The 19868-nt window shown below is 30.6% G+C and overlaps 1 protein-coding gene across 1 annotated transcript in view; it reads right to left on the bottom strand.

Annotated features, from left to right (window-relative positions):
- Window positions 1-1533: 1533 nt before the first annotated feature.
- The window catches only part of LOC111712329 (hemicentin-2), a 46626-nt gene continuing 28291 nt past the window's right edge, over window positions 1534-19868 (bottom strand). The window contains exons 14-25 of the mRNA XM_023486904.1: window positions 17897-17954; window positions 16680-16781; window positions 15443-15507; window positions 14096-14161; window positions 12372-12451; window positions 10991-11132; window positions 10237-10314; window positions 6527-6533; window positions 5951-6052; window positions 3528-3633; window positions 2100-2320; window positions 1534-1982 (exon numbers count right to left, since the gene is read on the bottom strand). Coding sequence (XP_023342672.1) covers window positions 1723-1982; window positions 2100-2320; window positions 3528-3633; window positions 5951-6052; window positions 6527-6533; window positions 10237-10314; window positions 10991-11132; window positions 12372-12451; window positions 14096-14161; window positions 15443-15507; window positions 16680-16781; window positions 17897-17954 — 1287 coding nt within the window. The 3' untranslated portion in view covers window positions 1534-1722. The remainder of the gene's footprint in view (window positions 1983-2099; window positions 2321-3527; window positions 3634-5950; window positions 6053-6526; window positions 6534-10236; window positions 10315-10990; window positions 11133-12371; window positions 12452-14095; window positions 14162-15442; window positions 15508-16679; window positions 16782-17896; window positions 17955-19868) is intronic.

Genomic DNA, 19868 nt, shown 5'->3' with positions numbered 1-19868 from the left:
TCTGGGAACATGATGAGCTGAAACTTTGATATTCAAAACTTGGATTATTTAATCTAGTCATAGTTTGAAATATCAAAGATTACGACACCGGGTTGCAGAGATATTAAACAACCATAGTTTGTGGTAAGAGTTTAGTTCCTTTGAAATAAAATTTGATCCTGATCGATTCTGCCGGTTTGGCGTTTATTCAATCAAACAAACCAACCATCAAACAAACGGACAAGCCAAATGCGATGGTAGGCGATAATATCAAAATAATGAAGACGACATTCGATTTTAATTTTGATTTTAAACAGCATAGATACACAAAAACATGGAAACAAAGAGAAGCTGTCAATTAAAAAAATCTTCTCTTTAATTACTTGTAAACTTGTAACTCGAAAAAAGCTGGTTAACAATTAAAAAATGAAAAAGTGTCTTTATAATATTGATATAATCGCCAACCAGCGTATATATTTACATATGTATATAGATTTAGGGTTATTTATTAGATAAAAAACAAGAATTTGAACAATATATCTATATGATAATAGATGAGTGATCACACACAGTTTAAGTGTGTACATAATAATGAAATATTAAATATTTTAAAGTGCTTTTTAACATTAAAATACGCAACAGACTGCGTATTTAATAATAGTTTGTTTAAAGGGAAAGTAGTTTACCTCTAATTTTACATTGAACACTTTTCAAGTCAGAAAAATTCCTATATTTTCTTTGTAAATTGCTGTTAATCCGGCAAGGGCGGAAGGCCCTCTTTAAATAGAGGGTCAGTTAAAATAAAAACAACAGTCCAGTCCCTTTAAAATGATTAATTCTCTCCAAGTTATCACAAAACCTTTAGTTAGAAACAAGAATATTCTGATTTAAGATACAATGGATACATAAATAAGGTTATCTGAGGTATGTACAGGTCAGCTTAACAATTACAAAAATACAATAGATATTTCAATTTCAGGTGTAACATGGTATTTAATGGACAACAATTACAATCGATTACAGTGTTTCTCTTTCTTTCCTTTAGTGATATGTTTAGATATCAGTTAGATATATATATATTTAATATTTGAAAGATTTAATGTTAAGAAATTGAGTCTGATGTTCTAAGACCTTTATCTTTGCAACCTAGTGTCTGAGACCTTAGATATTTCAAACTATGAATTCTATGAGATTCAATAATCAAAGTTTGACATATCAATGATGTAAACCATCAGGTTAAAAAGATAAAGTGATTAGAAAAATTGAGTTTGTGGCAAAGACTCAATTCTTTATTGAAAATTATAAAGATTTTTTATTTTTGAAATTTTTAAAGAATGTCTTAAGTCTTAATACTTAGAGGATGATTCAAGGACGAATAAAAGGGAATACTCTGATGTTCTAAAACCTATATCTTTGCAACCTAGTGTCTGAGACCTTAGATATTTCAAACTATGAATTCTATGAGATCCAATAATCAAAGTTTGAAATATCAATGATGTAAACCATCAGGTTAAAAAGATATAGTGATTAGAAAAATTGAGTTTGTGGCAAAGACTCAATTCTTTATTGAAAATTATAAAGATTTTTTATTCTTGAAATTTTTAAAGAATGTTTTAAGTCTTAATACTTAGAGGATGATTCAAGGACGAATAAAAGGGAAGAAGAAAAATTGGTTTCATAACAATTCTGGATATAAATATAATATATACTTTTTCTGTCATAACTGTTCTCTGTATTTTTTATCTACAAAATACTTTCTTGATGTAGATGCAAGAGCGGAGTCCAACTTGTTGGGTTTTCACTTGGATTTACCGTAATATTCGGTCGTTTCAAGTCTACAGTGTTCACTTCAGAGTTAGGGGAAGACATGTTGTAATCAGCTGATTGCCACGTGGACCTTTCCCGCATTTGGTTTGAATGAGAAAAATGCGCGGCATCCTGATTGTTTCTACAAGTTCCTGCGTAAACTGAACTATTTGAATCCTGACTCAACTTGTAAATATCTGGAATAAAATAAAATACATTTTTTTCGGAACTTCAGAGGAAAATGAGATGAATATGGTTTTTGATCAAAAGTTTATTAAAATGTTGCTCTTTATCTAGCATATTTAGAAAATTACCTTTTTTACTTGGAATGATATCTGGTCCATGAGGTTCCTGCAAAGAAGAGTGTGTGAGGTATTGAAGCTGGGGTGCTGGGTAGTAGGTATCAGGGGTGTAGGAATTAGGTTTTGATGAATAGCATATTTTTGCTGCGGGTTCTTGTGTCGGATAGTATTCTTCAGCATCAGCTGATGTTGGAACTGCTCCTATTGTTGGAGCTTTCATACGGTATTTACGCCTGTTTTCATTATAGATTACCATTTAAATCAAAACAACCAACCCTGGTTAGATCCGGTTCATTTAAAACGGGAAAGTGTACCAAATGGATTATCCCGTTTTGTGTGAACAACATACTAAATTGTGATTATTTTAGTTTTATTATTGAAAATTCTTAAAAATTAGAATTTTTATCGTTTATTAAAATGAGAAGGTTAAGGTAAGATATTTAGTTTGACCTGAAGAACCCCATCATAACTATATTGCCCATGGGATAAAAACTTGGTTTTGCCAAAACTTTGAAAAAAAAACATTAATTGGATAGTTTTATCATGTTTTATCAAACAATATATTGTAAAGTTTAACATGAAAACAAATATTAGTATAATCAGCTTTGATGACAAAAATGACATCGTAGAATTGAGGATTTTATATTGTCTTCGATCCATGCGGCATTTTTTCATGAATATAATTATTGCAGTATTCCAGCTTAAACATTTGATTTAATTTAATCTACCATTTTTTATTCCAAAATTGACGGAGATATTGCAAAATTTGAAATTTCAATTTATTTAATAAACCAAAATTGTCTTTTTTATCATAATATCTTCGTCAATTTTTAAGATTCATGAAAGGCAGACCACTTAATATAGACACTTCCTTTTCTTTACCATGCATTAAGTATCAAAAATCAAAGACGACTTTCAAGTCGTCTCTCAATTTCCATGTTATTTGGGACACCCTGTATAAGATATCAATTGTATTATATATATTATCATATGATCTATTGTTCCTGATAATAGGAATGATAATAATGTAGATATAGTTTTCGGATGTTAGGCATAAAAAAAAATATGATAAAAAAATTAAAAACAATTTTTGGAACATAATTAAAAAATCTGCGAAACCAATTTTTTGCTGTTAAAATTTGTTAAAAAATTGTAAGGAAAATGTTTTATCTATTGTTTTCCAGAATATCATAAAAATTCAGCAAAAATTGAATCAAGTATAACAAAAAATGTAAGCCAATTATTTGAATTGGTTTTGCGGATTTTTTTAATGTTCCAAAAAATGTTTTAATCTTTTTAACCACAGTTTATTTTAGTTTATGACTAAAATCCGAGCAAAACTAAAATTTAGAGAAGTTTGTCCAAAACATCGAAAATTCCTATAAATATGATATGTTGTATGATGTAGATATTAACAATAATTTGTATAATCTATGGTTCCTGATGATCAGAATGATGATGATGGCAGCAAGGAACAATGTGACAAGGATCCCGGCCAAAATACCAAGGAACGGTGTGAACTCAACTGGAACGGGTGTATCAGCATCTTAAAAATTCATATTTCATATTATACAAAAAGTTGAACCCACCTAAAGCTTATATATTTTGGATGAAACTATGGGGATGAAAATGCTTAAATCTGTCTTGCACCAGTTTTAAACTTTCTTGATAAATACTTTTTTTTAAGTTTGAGATAATTTTTTTTTCTCAACTTTCAGACCAATTTATTTGTTAACTTTTTGGTTTAGATCAATACGCTAATGTAAGCAAGAAAAAAAGCGTTTCAATAAATCAAAATTGGTCTGAAATATTTATCTTAAAATACTGAATTCAAAAGCATTAAAGCCGTTTACAAATTAGACAAAAAAATGGTTTTTGAGGAAAATTTGGAAAAATTTTAAAACTCGACCCTCCCTAACGATATACGTTTATTTTAAAACTCGACCCTCCCTAACGATATATGTTTATTTTTAAATATCGTTAATTACTGAATGCATTTTTAAATTTTTTTCAGTAATTAATGTTGCTTTTAATTAGATACTGAATAAGTTGTTGATGCAAAAAGGATTTGACATTATCGATTCAAAAATTTCAACCATTTTGATTCATTCTCCATATTATTATCAATATCCATTTGTTCTTACAGCGGAAAAGTTGTTTATGTAGTTGTACAGGATGTACAGTGTACTGCAGTTGTACAGGATGTACAGTGTACTGTAGTTGTAGAGGATTTACAGTATACTGTAGTTGTACAGGATGTACAGTGTACTGTAGTTGTACAGGATTTACAGTATACTGTAGTTGTACAGGATGTACAGTGTACTGTAGTTGTACAGGATGTACAGTGTACTGTAGTTGTAGATGTACAGTGTACTGTAGTTGTACAGGATGTACAGTGTACTGCGTATCCAAATTATGCTTTCATCATTTAACTCCGTAATGTTATGATAAAAAATCATGGATAATCCCTTTATTCTGCTCTTGAGTCTGATATTTTCATAGATATTTCTAAAATTTGTATTACATTTTTGAACAGTTTTATTAAACAGAAGTTCTTCTCACACAACATACATACAAAGCTCTTCTAAGAAAATAATTGTAGATTTTCTATCAAAACAGTAGACGTTCTTCTAACAGAATGATAGAAATTCTTCCAACAAAATTATAGGAGTTCTTCTAACAGAACGATAGGAGTTTTTCTAACAGAACGATAGGGTTTCTTCTTACACAACGATTAGAGTACTTGAAACTGAACGGTGCGTAGGAGTTTTTCTAACAGAAAGATAGGAATATTCTTCTAACGGAACGATAGGAATTCTTCTAACAGAACGATTGGAGATCTTCTCACATAATGATAGGAGTTCTTCTAACAAAACGATAGGAGATCTTCTAACATAATAATAGGAGTTCTTCTTACAAAACGATGGGAGATCTTCTAAAATGATGATAGGAGTTCTTCTAACAGAACAATAAAAGTTCTTTAACCAAACGATAGGGGTTCTGCTAACAGAATGATAGAAGTTTTTCAAAAAGAACGATAGGAGTTCTTCTAACAGAACGAAAGGAGTTATTCTAACAGAACGATAGGAGTTCTTCTTACAGAAGGATAGGAGGTCTTATTATATTTCAATAGGAGTTCTCTAACAAAACGATAGAAGTTCTTTTAACAGAACAACAGGATTTTTTTAACAAAATGATAGGAGTTCTTCTAATAAAACAATACAAGTTCTTCTAACAAAACAATACGAGTTCTTCTAGAACGTAGCAGACAGTGTAAAAAGTAAAAATAACATTAGACAGACATAGGAAGGACTGGTCAAATATTGATGGATGAGGATAATTAGTCCCCAGGTATGCATAAATAGACTATACCAACTATATATGGAAGGTTATTTATCATCTACTTAATGGTTTATCATAAATAATGAATTCTATAAAGTTGTTTCAACCGTTTTTTCCCTTTTTGGGTATAAAATATTAATTTAAAAGAAAAAATTAAAGAGCATGCAGGACCACAATTAAAGATTTATTCCTTTTAGTATTCCTGTTTTAAGTTATTTTTTTTACAAAGAAATCGATGATCCCAAAGTTAGTAAGACTTCAGGTTATGCATGAGAAGTTATAACATAGCTTCCACCAATACTTGAAAGGATTGCTTATGTACAATTGTATCTATGATACGCTACTAGAACTACAATATACTCTGAGGTATGAAACAAAAAATGGATAACTTTGTGAATTAAGTTTCTTGCAGCACAAAAAATATGAATGTGTAGTTACACAAGATATCTTGAAAAAATGTAATTTTCAATGGTTTTGGAATTTTTAGAGGGACGGAAAAAACCCCTGCAATAAGATGTTACCTATCTGAAGTTCTGCGACTTTAAGCCTGAATCCATCTAGAACTGTAGGTCTACTCCGACCATTCTGATTAACTCCATAAATCCGCAGTTCTAGATCTCGACCTTAATTTTTAGATTTAATCTCCTCATTTTTTTCAACTATAGTACTAACCCTCACATCATGAGATATGACTTTAAATGGTCCAAAAAGCATGGTACACAGCAATTGCACAGTTAAACCAGACCCATTTAGCTTAACTAGTAACTTAATAACGGTCTAGGAAAACTATTTGCTTTGTAACACCATCAAATACACTTAAGTATTGCTATAAAGTCGTCTTCATATTTCAGAGTTTTCTGGTTATCTCTGTATTTTTAAAAAGTTTTCTTGTACATAAATTCTTATTTAAATATAAGAACTTTTTACATAAATGTTGAAACAAATAAAATTTTGTCACTAAAAATTATTTCTTAAATTAATAAATTAATGTCCTACCCCCTCCCTCCCCCGACATGATAATAATAAAGGAATAAAGGTATGAAGTATTCAAGTATTTAGTGCCAGGACTTCAGAACTTCTTAGTTCTAACCACAAACCAATCAACTTTATATCAAACAGTTGTTAGAACTTAATAAACAATACAATCATAAAATTTTCTTTTAACTATAATTTTAGATTTTCTATAAAATGATATTCCAGGGCCCAAAAGGTTATATAGCATAAATATGTGTAGTACACCTGCAGTATGGAAACAGTACAACAAAATGGCCGTTTTACATTTTTTTCTAGTAAATTCACCTCTAATATATATTCTATTCTCTATGACCTGGAATAGTAACATTTTACTAGTTAATTTATAATTTTTTCCACAATAAAATCTTGATAATATTTTGTTTTCATATTTCGATCAGTCATTTGCAACAAAAATATTGGCCCGATCAGCTCAGCCGTTATCTGGTAAAAACAAACAAACAAACTAACAAGCAAAAAAAGCCAAATATACATTATTGAATATCAAACATAAATTAAAGTTATATATAGTTAAACATAATTATATAATTATATAATTATCAAATGGATTCTAGTTCTGTAACTTAATTAGTTGTCTGGTGGATTTCCAGCAATTTCAAGGAAACAGACAGAAACGGATCTTTGAGAAGGAAGTTAGATCCTCATTTAAATTCTATTATTTTCCTTTAGAAAATATGGAATTCACATAATATTCTCTAAATTTGAATTTGATGATACATATAGTTTTACTGCAGTAGCTTGAATATCAACTTAACAAGTGAAAATTGGGACAATATCTGTATAATATGTTTCTGAATCTTTTTAGATAATTTTCATATTTTAATTCAACATTGTTGCATATGTTTTTTAGAGAAGGGCGGAGGGGTGGTTAGTGAATTTGTGATTTCTAACACTTAGTGTTAGAAATGGGCCAAGTGTTAGTTTTGGAACTAATATCCCCTGGATTTACTTTTACCTGAATTGTAAATAGCCTTTTAACTGATTTTCCATATTGGAGTCAATAGATATGAATGGAAAAAAAATTAAAAAATATGTTTTACAAAAATCAATTTTTATACAGGGGTACACACGATCAGATTTTAGAGACGACTGTACAGAACTTATACTGTCTGATTTCCTTATATTTACAATTCCCATTATCTGTAAAGGGGGTGTACGGCTAAATCCCTTCAAATCATTAAATAATCAATGAAAAGAATATATTCAAGGCAGAATACCTAATTTATCTTTATGGTCGCCATATTCATATTCATAGTGTCATTCTTTGTTTCAAAATTATCAGAATATCAAATGCCAAATGATCAAAAATCTTTGAATGATCAAAAAATGTACGCTAAACAGTTAGGACAACTATTTTTTTCAAACATATCTTACAATTTTACAATAAAGTTAATTTTAAAGTTTAAGGTATTTAAAGCATAGTTTTATGTTAAAACGTCTGTTCTTCTCTTCTCTTCTCCTTGCTTCTCTTCTCTTTTATTCTTTTTTTGTTCTATTTTTTCTTCTCTTTTTTTCTTATCTTCTTTTTTCTTCTATTTTTTTTCTCTTTTTTCTTATCTTTTCTTTTCTTCTCTTCTCTACTCTTCTGTTATCTCTTTTCTTCTCTTCTCTTATCTCTTATCGTTTCCTCTTTGTTTTCTCTTTGTTGTTAACCGGTTTTGAGATGAACAATGCAGTACGATCCGTGTTGTTCTGATTTTTCTCTGATTTGTTTACATTTCTATAGCTTGTAGACCTAATCGAAACGTAATGCGTTTTTACTCCATAATTAGGCATTTGATAATTTGGCATTTGACGTTTTGATATTTTTGCATTCTTTGTTGCTATCCCCAGCTATATATGAAGCTAAAACATCATATATTATTTGAAAAGCTGTATACAGGTACACCAAGCCATTAGTTAAATATGCAAAAATGGTGGATGGAGGCTTACTGAAGAAAACGTTGACAACCATTAAAAAAAGAATGGTTTTAGAAAATTTGAATTTTATTGTTGATTTGTCAGCTTTAAAATGTTTGAATTTCTATTGAAATATTGTCAATAATCTGTTGTTGCACTGCTGCCTAGTGCCTACTCTATAGTATTGGTAAACTATATAGAGAGAGATGAAAAAGAAGCAAACAATAAAACCCCAATTTGAAATCGATCAAAAGCCTTCAAACTTTTAATATAACCATGCCTTCACTTATGCTTTTCTGTAGCCCTTTACATGTACATTTTACTCTTGTTTTGGCTTTGGTTTTTAAGAAGTAATTGGTAAAATTCTCATGATTCTCATAGATTTTTTGCTTGAGAGCTTGCAACTTATAAATCACAGTGCCTTCAAAGTGCAGACCCGACACAATTAACGGAAGTGAATAAATCCCTTACTTGATGTTCACCAGGGGGCGGAAACGTCATGGGGGTGTGTCTGTACCAAAAGAGTGTGTGTAAAGTTTACCGTACCGAAAGTGTGTACTTTAGGTGTATACAGTACATAGGAATCTCGATTTTTGTACAGTCTTGGAGAGTACATTTGTTTATTGTTAATTGTTTACTTAAAAATAAGTTTAATATACAACATGTAGTATACTAGTTATATATTTAAGTCAACACAATATACAAGAATATAATTTGATTAAAGTTTACAATAAACTAATCGTTATTCAAGCTTAATTATAATTGACAACATTGTTCTGCAATTTCCTTGACTGTAGTCATGTTGTATGTTTGTACCAGAAGAGTGTGTGTAAAGTTTACCATACTGGTCTGCAAAGCAGTGCGACTGGCTTTCTCATGCCAGACCACCGCCATTTCCTTTCCCTTTATTCCTATTCCCTGATGTTCACTCACCATTCAAATAAGCTGTTGGTGACCGGAGATATATTAGCAAAGAGAATAGAATATATATTAGAGTGGAATTTAGACAATCCCTCGGTATGAATTTTGTCAGTCCCTTTCAGTCTGAAAGGGAGTTCAAAGTGTACAATCATGTACGTGTTCACAAATTATATGCAGTAGAGTACATTAATACAGTATGTTTCCTAGACTATCTATTTCAATTTCGAATTTTTAAAGCTGTTAAATAAACTTTATAAAATGAATTAGGTGAGTAAAAACATCATTTGTAAAGTGAAGGCAAAGAGTCTACGTGAAATGATCATTGGTTAATTATGAAACTTCATAATTTGGTTTTCTTTTAATTATAATTTTAGATTTTCTAAAAAATGATGTTCCAGGGCCCAAAAGGTTATTTAGCACAAATATGTGAAGTACACCTGCAGTATGAAAACAGTACAATAAAATGGCCGTTTTACACTTTTTTCTAGTAAATTCCACTCTAATATATATTCTAATCAATTTGTATATTAGGGTTTAACAGAGAGTACATTGGTAGGAATTTATGAAGCAGTAGTTGAACTAATTCTTGTAGTGTAGGGATTTGCTATCGTAAAAATAGCAAAAGTCAGTGTACTGCATGTTTCTTGTTCAGAATTGTAAAAACATTGTCTCTAATCTATATTTATTATTCATACTGTGCTTGTCTGTATTTTTGTTTGTTTGTTTTTATCCAATAAACGTCTAAAAGCTAAACCTATCGGGCAGCATTATTATGTGACAACCCACATAACGCCAGGATAAGTTATTTGCTGCAAAAATAAACAATTTGACTGAAGAAAAATGTTGAGAATGATTTTAAAAAGTTATAAGCTAAAAATGTTGATATGTTATAAGCTAAAAATACTGATCGGAATGAGGGTGTGAAGTGTCCGAATGCCTAGTTTAAATTGTTTACCTTGTCCAACTTAGAGTCTATCAATTCCAACAGAAAGGTTTGATCCAAACCTCCATCAAACCCGGCAATACATTCCACCTGAACAAACCCCATAAATACATTGAGTTGAATTTGAATGGTTGAGGGGAGTACCTGGAGTAGATCTGTAGTCTGGTTGAGTATAGAGCAACTAGAGAGAGGTTGAGGGGTGTACCTGGAGTAGATCTGTAGTCTGTTTTAAACAAAAGCCCTCGTACGCCCCTGTGGTTGAGTATAGAGAGGGGTTGAGGGGTATACCTGGAGTAGATCTGTAGTCTGGTTAAACATAGAACAACTAGAGGGGGGTTGAGGAGTGTACCTGGAGTAGATCTGTAGTCTGGTTGAGTATAGAGAGGGGTTGAGGGGTATACCTGGAGTAGATCTGTAGTCTGGCTAAGCATAGAACAACTAGAGAGGGGTTGAGGGATGTACCTGGAGTAAATCTGTAGTCTGGTTAAGCATAGAGCAACTAGAGAGGGGTTGAGGGGTATACCTGGAGCAGATCTGTAGTCTGGTTGAGTATAGAGAGAGGTTGAGGGGTGTATACCTGGAGTAGATCTGTAGTCTGGTTAAGTATAGAGCAACTAGAGAGGGGTTGATGGGTAAATACCTGGAGTAGATCTGTAGTCTGGTTGAGTATAGAGCAACTAGAGAGGGGTTGAGGGGTAAATACCTGGAGTAGATCTGTAGTCTGGTTGAGTATAGAGCAACTAGAGAGGGGTTGATGGGTAAATACCTGGAGTAGATCTGTAGTCTGGTTGAGTATAGAACAACTAGAAGGGGGTTGAGGGGGTCCAGCAGGTATAATACTAAATATACAGGGATCTTTCATCTGTCCTCGTTCATTTGCAGCCCAGCAATACAGCTGCCCAAAATCTCTGATTAATCAATCAATCAATTAGATGGAAAAGTCTAAATTTCATTTATTTAAAAAATATCTTTCGTGTCAGAAAAATCCACTTAGAAAATTACTGAAATTCACAAAGGAAAATGAATGTTGCCTAAAACTCTTTTTTCTAAATCCTATATCTTTGCAACCCGATGTCATAATTCTTTGAAAAATCAAACTTATACTTTTTGATCTAGCAGAATTCACAGAATGGAATGTCAAATTTCTTAGACATCAGGATTCAAAGATTTAATTACTAAATTCGAGTTTGGAGAGAGTTCTTTATGCCTACAGGACATTTGCTTGAATTACATATTATTTTTTGGAAAAAAGTTAAACAAAACCTTTGTAGAAATATCATTTGTTTTAATTCTTAAATTGACAAGAAACCATTCTCATAACACAATAGTTAAAGCAAATAGCATTTAACTTCTGAGAATAAATGTTGAATGATTTATATTTTAAAACTTGAAAATGAAATTCCTAGTAAAATTATGGATATTTGTTCAGGATTTTAGAACTATTATAAGTTAACCGGAGCTGAAAACTTTAGAATGTTGGATATCGGGATTAATGCGTGATCCTCTCTTTTTGATAATCTCGAAAGATTAACATAATCTTGCAAGAATATCTTAATAGTATATGAAAAACGATAAAATTCAAATTAAAAAGTTTCCACAGTGGATATTCGGATCAAGAAGTCAGGATTAAAGTTTATCCATTCTAAAGTTCCCAGCTCTGAATATAGAAATTATAGATATGCTGGAATGAATTATGTGGACCATACATATTGTCCTTTTAATCTTGATAGTTTTCAAATTGCAGTATCTTCGGCATTTTTGGCTCATTTCTAATCTGCTAAAAGCTTCTAGGAACTGGAATACAAAAATTCGCAAATAATCGTGCCAAAAAAGCGTGCAAATTTAGTTGTTTTTACATCTCAGAATGAGATTTTCTCAAAAGTTAATAGTTAACTCTACTTTGCTGGAATTAAATTGCAAATTTTAGCAGCACTAATATGGAGTTGGGCTCAGCTGTGGAAGATTTAAATCAAGTGTTAAAAAGTTAAAAAGCTAGGGATATATTTGGATTTGTGCATGTTTTACTATCAAATTGGTCTTGTTGTTTTGAATTAAAGAGATATAGCCTTTTAACAATAATCAAGATTACAAGAACAACCTGTTATAATCAAATCAAAATCGGTGATTGATTTGATTTGATTGATTTCCTGTCTGATACAGCCGAGTAGGTTAGTATACTAGATCCGTTTCTAAACTCAAAATCCTGCCCCTTCACGTTTATACTCTCCTTAACATAATTAAACAATATTAGCGAACTAAGAAATTAATCTCCATTTTAAGAGTGCACAGTGGTTTTCTCTTAGAAATTATCAAGGCGTTACTGATGAATTTTACCGTTTTCTGTTTGAAAATTGTATTGACGACTAGATACATTTTTGTTAAGAATATATTTTCACCCGCTAAAAGAGTGTACACTGTGCAGTACACATATATAGGAAGCAAGTGGACAATGAAACAAAATTTATCATCCTCTAATTAGAAATAGGAATAAAAAGAAAATTACAACAAAAGACACAACTTCTTTTTGAATTTTTTTCCTCTTTTAAAAAAATTGTTTTAATATGTTAAATGAAATAATAATATTTAAATTATTTTAAATGAAATACAACATTCTTATTCAAATATACGCAATTTATCTAAGTTGTGAAATCCTTGTTTCAATATTTAACTAACTAAAAAATATTTAAATAATTTAAAACCTAATTGAAAGTACTGTAAAGTTCTACATTTGATCTTTGGTAATATTTAATAATTAGCAAATTTGAATAATTAACAATTAACAGGTTTGCTTTTGCAGAAAAGACAACTTTTCCCTGAGTTCAGGCGGGCGTCGAAAGCTCTGCTCGTGTTACCACGAGAGATACGAGGCTCCCAACAGTTGCGCTACCAGGTTCAGGAAGGAATCAATTAATTATAGTCTGATATTTGATAATATGGCATTTGGAAAGTATATGTATCTACTTCCTTGGAGGGAGCATGTTTTAAAGTTTCAGTCTTAATATAACCTGAGACTTAATTTTTATGAATTTGAGCTATGTCTCAAATCAGCCAAAAACCGGTTTTAATTGAGCGCCGCCGGCTTTAATTTTGAAACATTGAACACAATTTTAAGTGGAACCAACCATATTTGAGCCACGTCTCAAATTTAAGTCGAGGCTCAAAATGTTTAAATTCCGCCTCTGGCTATCAAAGTTCCATTGGGTAAATTTTTGTATTTTTTTTCTTTATTCCTTACCTAATTTTTAATTTGAGAGGAAATAATATTTTCCTTTTGTATGTTTACCCGTTTTACCAGTTTTACCAGTATACACAAAGGATGTAATGCAAGGAAAGTTATTTCAAAGGTGTACGCATGTTTTGTACTGAAGTGTATTGTCACTGGGCGCGGTAATGTAAACACAAGACGGATTTCGAAGCCTGACATGGGATCCATCTTTCACATAAAAAATCAATGAAATATTCTGGTCATTGGAAACTATTATGTGAATTATCAAAATTACCAAAATTCAATGCTTTTAACTTCCTCGGATACTAAACGAACACTGATGCATCAATTATTGTTTACAAATTCCGCCCAGAGAGAACTGGTTTCAATATGTACGCAGAGTATACGCAACATGCAATTAACTTTCCTTGCATTACATTCTTGGCATACACATTCTTCTCGCAGACAATCATGAAGCAAGTGAAACTATATTTTATGAAGAAAATAAAAAAAACTGAAACAAAATCAGTAAAGAGAAGAAAATTTGAAAAAATTCGAAGTATAAAGCAATTTTCAAGGAAAACGAGAAAAGTATTGTAATGATTCTCTTTTTTAGAACCTAAAATGAATATATATGAAAAAGCATGTTTTTGAAAAATGTCAAACCTTGCTATTGTTGAAGGTCCAGGTGAAGGAGTGAGCCGGGGGGAAGGAATCCACAACACATCTCACCTTAATAAACAAACTAAAATAAAGAATATTTTTCTTATTTTTCAAACTTTTTTTGAACCCCAAGACGCCAAATAAAAATATTGCCCCCCCCCCCCCGGAAAGTATTTTTAATGTCTTAACCTTACTCATACAAAAAATTATTTGGGGCATATAATATGGGTTTATATTATATCATTAATACATGTGAGTAGTGCACATTCATTTGAATAATGATCTAAACGCAAGCTTAGGTTATTCTCTAATTTTTGAAAGGGAACTTTTAATAAAACTACTTTTTTTGAGTAAGAGCAAAGATAAATTTTAGAAAAAGAATTTTATTTGTTTTTATCCGTTTATGTTAATGAAAAGTCAAATGTAATGTAACACAAAGAAAGAAGAGGAAAATTCAATTAAGTTTGATGTTTAAATAAAACTTGTAAAAGCTTCATCATTTGACACGTTGTCTATAGTACCATAGAGACCATTATATAAATAGGATAGACTAGACCAGAAAATACAGGGTGTGTTGAAAAAAAGGGTGGTAAGGTATTCGCAAGTCTAAAATTTGAGTCTCTATAGATTCACGAAAAAGATAAAAAACACTTTTCCCCGACACCCTGCAGTTGAGAGAGAAACATGTTTAGAATATGTAATAGAAAGAAAATCAAGGGTTAACCATCATAACTTTCCATTGCAGAATCAACTGCTTTTTCTAAGTCCAAAACCGAAATTTCATCTTAAAGTTTTCTTGTCAAGAACATAATTGATCATTATTATTTTAATGGTTTGAAAGTTTTTTGGGTTTTTTATTTTGCAGTTACATAAAATTTGTTTAGTAATTCTGTTAAATTTAAATGAATATATATAGCGTGAAGTAGTTAAACTACGCAGACAAAGTTGAACAACTTTTCTTGAGCGCTGGTTCAAGTTGGAGAGACTTGGTTCAACTAAGTTCGCGAATTTAAACTAATTCTTTCTATTCATTAAATTTTGGCCCCCGAAATAATAATTCAACTTTAAGCACATAATGCATAATTCAACATGTTTATTTCTTATAGTTTGCCACAAATACTGATTATCTAATCCCTATATCTTTGGAACCCGATGTGTAGACCTTAGATAAGGTAAACAATAAAACAAATCAAATAATCTAAGTTTGAAATATCCTAGGATTATACCATCAGATTGCAAAGATATATGGATAAAAAATTCCTTTGTCTTTTAGTTTCTGAACGAATTATTCGTTATAATTTTCTTAATTTTTGTCTTCTCCTAAGTTTTTTTATTCCTTTAAAAACCTACCTTTAGAGATGTGCCTAGTGTAGTTCCAACAGATATCTTTTTAGTGTGATTACATCTGGGTGAATCTAGATAAGAGATTTTATATATAAGTTTATCTTGGGATTTATAAACAAAAATACTATCGCTGTGTTAGATCTTATTTGAGGACAGTTTGACCCAAATAGGTTCAAGTACAAAAGGTTGCTATGAGGTTTTGAACAATTATATTCAATGTTACTAATATACTATTACATTTAAAACGCAAACACCGACAATATAAAGATTGTTTTATCAGGTCAAATTGTGAATCGTGAGTTATACCAGTTTTCAATATAGAGTATATTAAAATAAAACAGTTTAAAAAAGAAAAAAGACAATTCAATTAAAACAGCACTGACTATAATACAAACTTGTGCACTTGGGAGAAAAAGTATCCTCATTATCGAATATTTTTTCGTTCAACGAAAATTGAAATGTCGCCAGCGACGTAAAATTAGGTCTACTGAATGCATTCTTGTAGACGTAATCTTTAGTGCCAACTATTTAACGTGATAATCTATTACGTTTGTCCTAAAATAAATGTCGAAATATTTATCGAATTTGAGGTTTACATTAAAGATAACAAACATGTTCTCTCGGTCTCTTATTATTCGCTGAATATATACTGACAGGTTCTAAATCTGATTGATTTAATTATAGATTAATGACAATACAGATAGAAAACTAGATGTCGTCTTTTCAAGATTTAGGGGCTTTTCGTTCACAATAACCCTGAAGCAGAAACCAAAAGTAGTTATGCGTGCTCTCTTTCTTGAAAAGACAACATCGAGTGTTCTCTCGGTATTGTTATTAATCTATGGGTTTAAAAAGTTACACCTTTTAGAAACTGTGACGGAATCTAATAACGGGATAATAAGAATATAAACATATTTTTACTATGGTAGAATTATCTTTGAAGAAAAGAGGAGCAATGTCTTGTTTGACATTTCAAGATCTTGCTAAATTGAGAAATGGTCTCTAAAAACATTTGTTAAAGCTGTTAGAATAAAAAAAATCCCTCAAATTAATTCACTTATTTTCCTCCAAAACTTCACATTATCAATAAAAGAAATAACATATATATCTTCACAAATTTTCTTTAAAAACAATATTGGACGAAAGATGCATTACCAATCATCAACTAATCAATTGAATGTGGCTTAAATGCGACACATCCTCCCACTCAACATTTTACTGAACACTCTCTTTGATAACTTACATTTGATGCTAAGATGAAAAACATTAGACTGGGCATCTCCTTCAATATTAGAAACTAAACAACTATAGTTTCCTTTCCTCTCTCTCCCAACTCGTTGAAGAACTAAACATAATTTTAATGAGATGTTTTAGGAACTCTGAAATGGGGGGTTCTGAATCTATGTATACAGCCTGGGGGGGGGGGCGCCACACGCCCTCCTTAAAAAAGGCCTTTGAGTAAAGATATAGGTTTGGAATGCATATTCATTGTTCAAAGCCAAATTTTTCAATGCCAGCATGGAGGTTTGAAATAAATGTCAAAAACAAGTCGTAAAAATGCAAAAAATATATTTTATGTTTCTGACAAATATTCAAATGAGAAGTAAAACATGTGTTAACATCCATTTGTAAAAGGCTTTTCAAAAATGTAGTTTTCTCGTTCATTGTTCTTTTTGTTTAAACCAAAGAAAATGAGGTAAGTTGGGGCTCCAGGATTTCCAAATTGTTAGATTTAATGGAATGTGTTTCGTATCTGGCACCCTTTAGATAGGATTAGTACAAATTACATTGATTGTCCCTTCAAAGTAAATTATTTCCTTCCCCACTAATGTTTAAAATCCGGCAGTAATCGATTAGTTTTCAAATGCTAATTTTAAATCATCAATTTTTTAATCGGCTTTTTGAAACAGGTTTTTAAAACAATTGTTGTGGTTGGAGCCATGGTGGCTCCACAACTCTTGGTAGATTTCACATTTTATTCTTTACAAGTTTGGTTCTTCTGCAAAATGCAAAAACATTAGGTCCTGAAAAAAAGATTATTATAACCCTGAAAAGGGTGGCAGGGAATGAATGGTACCCCCTCAATTTAATTCAGATCTAACACTCTAATTTTTGACACTTTTAAGAACACGTAATGTTTTCATTTTTCATGATTGCATAGGACGCTCATTTGAAAGGTCGATATCGGTGTTTAAAACATTTAAAGCAACCAAAGTATTATTTTACTTTGAGCTAGCCTTTAAATTTTGATTATGCATATTTATGCATGGCACATCAATATATACCTTTACTTAAAGGCCTTTTTCTAGGTGATTCCAACTTTTAAAGACTAAACGTAGACGTTTAAGGGTTAAGAACATAACGATTTTTATGTTTATCAGTTTATTTGAGGAGCCAAGGTTGAAAAAACAAAAAAGTGAAATATTTAAAAATGAAATATCCAACTCTATTTATAGTTACCTAAACTCTGACCACTGAGGATAATCCCATCTTCAATATTTTGATCTAGAACCTTCGTCTGAAAATATAGATAGATAGATAGATAGATAGATAGATAGATAGATATATAAATAGATATATAGAAAGATTAGAACTAAAGCAGTGAAGAGAAATTTGTAAATTTTTCAAGGATACAGAATACATATTTACATCAACCCCGCAGCTTGGGGAGGGGGGGTTGCAGGGGCATGTGATCCCCTTTTTTCCCCAGAAGTCCACAAGTCCACAAGATATAAGACAAAAAAGAAAAGAATAAAAAAATGAAAAGAGGCAACGAAAAAGAAAAATAAATCAAGGGGAAAAATTCAATCAATCAAAAAATTTCCCAATAGCACAGGGTGAACCCAAAAAAACAGGGATTATCATTATTATTTATAAACAGCAATAATCTTTGTAAATATCTCAAAAAAGGTTTTTATTTATTTTGAATTTTTGGTTTTTCGATGCTACCGTTCAGCGTAAAATGTTTTCGAATTTTTGAAAACCTTTCTGTTCACTTTTAACAATTAATAAATTCTAAAATTATATTGAAGTCTGCATTGTAGTCTGTAGATAGAAAACAACAATGCTTAGAACTGATAAAATTAATCTTAATTAAATTACTACAATATTTATATTTCAAATTATATCTTAAAAGAGGCCCGTATTTGATGCCATGATTATTGTTTATATTGTTTGTTGCTTTAACAATATTGGTTAGTTGAAGTTAACAGAGAGATTTCGAATATTCGACATAGTTTATACAAAACTACAGGATCGGATGAAAAAACGTTTAGCAGTTTCTACATGAAACTTCATCTCTGCTTGCAGGGTTAGTTTCTAACACAAATTCAATTATATTTTATAAGGTCTGTCTAATTTTAATTAAAAATGATTTATTAAAGCATTAATGGTTTTGCTAACGATTTCCACTAAATTCCAATGATTTTAATAATTACAATGTTCACAAAAGTGATCATGCATAAAGGCTAACAGAGATTTAGAGAATGGATTATTTTTGAATTTTACTTTTACTTTACAACCAAAAGTTTTTATAAAAAAGACTATTTTTTATGTACTGTCAAAAGAGCGTTTATAAACCCACGTGTTTCCCAAATTTTATCATTGTACCGTTTAAAGATGTGTTATATTGCGGTATTAAGGAGGAAAAAATAAGAAAAATAAGAAACTGTAATTTTTATTTTGACATAAAAAATATTAAGGTTTTTTTTAATAATGAAGTTTTCATTAAAATTAAATGACCTCTATAATAATTCAAAGAATGGTTTAACTTGATTTTCTAAGAAATGGGAAGGAAAATGAAAAAGAGAGGTTTCATTAATTTAGTAAATTCATTTTGAAAGATTTACGTTCTGTGCGGAAAAAATACCAAGAAAATAATTAATGTTTTCATAAAATGTAAATTATATCTTCATAAAAAAATATTATTTTTAACGAGTGGATATATATCGGGGGAAAAAATATAATTTTAACGAGTTGTTCTTGCTAATTTGTTGATGAATGGTGTAGAAAATTGAAAGAAAAATGTGCTTATAAATTAGGTTAAATAATTAGACTTAAAATTTTTACGTTGCTAAACAAAATGAGAAAAAGTTTAATTAACTTATCATTGATAATGATTTCTATATGATAATTATTTACAATTACTTTACAGGGATTTTTTTTCCTGAAAACTTCGTAGAGCGGGTTGTTATTTTACAAAACTGTCCCAAAGGACATTTTTGTAACTTAACCTCCCTCTGTTGGGGGAATCATAGCCTCATAGGTCAGTAATGTTGGTCAAAAGACGGTAAAATATATTATAAAAAGTTTCATGTTGCTGAGCGGAAAAAATTGTGAAAAATCAAAATTAATCAATCTCGAATATTAATTTTTTTTTTTAAAGAATAAGATATTTATAGAATGGACTATGGAAAGTTGGAGGTAAAGGGGG

Source organism: Eurytemora carolleeae, unplaced genomic scaffold (genome assembly GCF_000591075.1).
Source record: "Eurytemora carolleeae unplaced genomic scaffold, Eaff_2.0 scaffold1246, whole genome shotgun sequence".
Classification (NCBI taxonomy): Eukaryota; Metazoa; Arthropoda; class Copepoda; order Calanoida; family Temoridae; genus Eurytemora; species Eurytemora carolleeae.
This window is presented reverse-complemented; position numbering and strand designations above follow the sequence as displayed.